Here is a 2,968-nt window from a genome sequence, read left to right as displayed (position 1 = left end):
CCCCAGTTCCCTCAGCCACAAGGGAACTCAGCACACTTGTGCTCCAGACCCTTCCCCAGCTCCGTTGCCCTTCTCTGGACACGCTCCAGCACCTCCATGTCCTTCTTGGACTCAGGGGCCCAACACTGGACACAGTACCATGTTAAACGTGGGCATAAAAGTAGGGAGCAAAGGAGTGAGTTATACAGACTGACTTGCTCCTTAGACTACTCTAAATATTTAATGCCAGATGAGAAATTCTAAGTACTCCAAATGTCTTAATTCTTGAAACTTTCATTACTGTCTGGGTGGTGCACAGAAGTTTGCCAATACAAGAGTGAGCTCCTGGCAGATGATGTAGCAGCGCCTTCTGCTTAGGCAGGAATCTGTGCTGGTGGGGGAAGAAAGCAAACTCACTTCACAATGTTGTTTTCTGTTTGTTTTTTTTTAGCCATATGAGAAAAAGGTGTCTCCTTTGTATCTCCAGCACATTGAGGATGCTTACAAGAAAACCTTCCTACCGGAGATCAGGTTAGCAAACCAAAATGTTTTGTCTGTTAAATCTGTGAGTGAAAATGTGTGTGAATCTGAAATCTCTGCTAATGTAAGCAAATAAAATCACGTCATGTGAGAGATTCTCCCTGTGCTAGGTGGTACAATATTTTGTCCTAATGATGGATTATTGCATCCATGGCATATTCATAACTATGAATACTTAGAATCATAGAATTGTTTGGTTGGAAAAGACCTTTGAGATTGAGTCCAACCACACCTGTCCACTACTAACCCTGATCTCTGAGCACCTCATCTACCTGGCTTTGAAATCCCTCCAGGGATGGGGACTCCACCACTGCCCTGGGCAACCCCTTCCAATGCCTCAGAACCCTTGCAGCAAAGAAATTCTTCCTCACATCCCATCTCAACTGCCCTGGCCACAACTGGAGCCCATTTCCTCTTGTCCTGTCCCTTGGTCCTTGGTTGAACAGCCCCACCCCCACCTCTCTCCACCCTCCTCCAAGGGACTTGCACAGAGCCACAAGGTCTCCCCTCAGCCTCCTTTTCTCCAGGCTCAACACCCCCAGTTCCCTCAGCCACAAGGGAACTCAGCACACTTGTGCTCCAGACCCTTCCCCAGCTCCGTTCCCTTCTCTGGACACGCTCCAGCCCCTCCATGTCCTTCTTGGACTCAGGGGCCCAACACTGAACCCAGCACTCCAGCTGCGGCCTCACCAGTGCCCAGTGCAGGGGGAAGAGAACTTCCCTGGTCCTACTGGCCACACTGGTGCTGATCCAGGCCAGGATGCCCTTGGCCTTCTTGGCCACCTGGGCACTCTGCTGACTCATGTTCAGCTGCTGTTGCCCAACACCCCCAGGTCCCTCTCTGCCCAGCAGCTCTCCCCCCACTCCTCCCCAAGCCTGCAGTGTTGCATGCAGAAATATCCATGAGAAGCCTGATGCCAGTGTTGGAATACTGGAAGATTAAAAATGAAGTCTTTTTAGGTCTGAACTTTATAAAACAGTGTTTTTTGACTGTTAACAGATTCAGAGTGAGTGAAGTACAACGTTAAATTAATTGTATTTCATTAATTGACCTACCTAATATGTTGCAAAGCCAGTGAGCCCTGATTCTCCAGTATGTTTTTTCATCCTGGGGCATTGCAACTTTGCTGTCATGGAGTCAGATACAAGGAAGCAGAAACTTCTTTACATTTAAAAGAGCATTGCAGGAGCAAAGTCAGGACTCTGTTTGCTCTGCAAAAACAAGTTCTGTTTCCCTTTCTGATGGGATTCTGTATGTGATTGGCATCGATAACTTTGATTCTCTTGCTGTTAGCTTGCAACAGTGGTTGGAGTGCTTGCTTGGAGTGATGTCCAGAATGCCATCGCTGTGTTTGTGTGACCTGGGGAGAGTGTCATGCAGTATAAGCTTTTCTTAGAGCTTTTTGGAGAATTTGGAATTTTTCTCTCCAAAAAAATTCTTTTCAGTTGTCATAGCTTTAGCTAGTTTCTTGGTGCTGGTGTGGAGGGAGAAGAGAAAGGCTTTCAGGTAAAGGGGGGTTTTTCTAGTTCGAGGCTTTCAGGTGAAGGGAAGGGGTTGTTTTTCTAGTTATAGGCTTTTGAGTAAGGGGGGGTTTCTAGTTTGAGGCTTTCTAGTTCTGTTTCTCCACCTGATGAGGCATACACCTGATAACCTTCCACATTTGACAAGGATTTGATGGACTTGTTGGTGCTGGTAAATAAAGACTGGACTGCTCTGAGAGATTAAAGGTGCTCTTCTTTGGGCTCCCTGGCTTTCTCTATAGCTGGGAAGCAAGAATGTGTTCACTCTAAACTTGAGATTAGACTATTATAGTTTGCCAGCTATCCTAATTCTTATAAAACAGCTCTATCAAAAATCAAATTCTCCCAAAAATCTAAAAGCATGTGAACATAAGCAGTCTTGGTCCCTTGTAAGGAAATAGCTTTCTGGAAGGGAAACTCTTAAAGGTCACAGAGCCAGGCCTATATCAAAACAACCTGTAATCCTGCAAGGTTTGCTGTTACATTGATTGTTGAGTTGTATTTAAGTCAAAATAGATCTTCAGGTATATTGCATCCTGCTTGTTTCCTCTGGTGTTCTTGCTCCATCTCCCAGGGTAAATCAGTGTAATTGCCCTGTCAGCAATTGAACTGAGTAACTTTATACTGAGCTTGTCATTCATACAGGGCAGAAGCTGTTGGTGTGATGTGTGGTCGGCTGCCTCCCAGTGTGTTCCACCCAGATTAGTGGTCAGCATGTGGTTCTCCAAAGGAAACAGGGACTAGGGATGGAGAGGGAGGGTGGGAAACCTTGGGACTGTCACCCCCCCCAAAGGCAGAACTGTGTTGAATTTACCGGCAAGGTGAAAAAAATGCTGCTTGTTCTTTGGATCAAATGAAGACCCAGAAATACACCCTGGTGTTTAGTGAGGCTCAATCCCAGACCTGGTCCTGCTGTGATTTCAACTCT

The 2,968-nt window shown here is 46.2% G+C and overlaps 1 protein-coding gene across 1 annotated transcript in view; it reads left to right on the top strand.

The window, feature by feature from the left end:
• The window catches only part of NDUFA10 (NADH:ubiquinone oxidoreductase subunit A10), a gene marked incomplete at both ends in the record, with an annotated part of 15,578 nt that overhangs the window by 9,164 nt on the left and 3,446 nt on the right, over nt 1–2,968 (top strand). The window contains one exon of the mRNA XM_010173574.1: nt 431–510. Within this exon, the coding sequence (XP_010171876.1) occupies nt 431–510 (80 nt within the window). The remainder of the gene's footprint in view (nt 1–430; nt 511–2,968) is intronic.

Source organism: Antrostomus carolinensis, unplaced genomic scaffold (assembly GCF_000700745.2).
Source record: "Antrostomus carolinensis isolate BGI_N321 unplaced genomic scaffold, ASM70074v2 scaffold16138, whole genome shotgun sequence".
Taxonomy (NCBI): Eukaryota; Metazoa; Chordata; class Aves; order Caprimulgiformes; family Caprimulgidae; genus Antrostomus; species Antrostomus carolinensis.
Note: the sequence above shows the minus strand (reverse complement) of the source record. Positions and strands in the feature narration are given on the sequence as shown.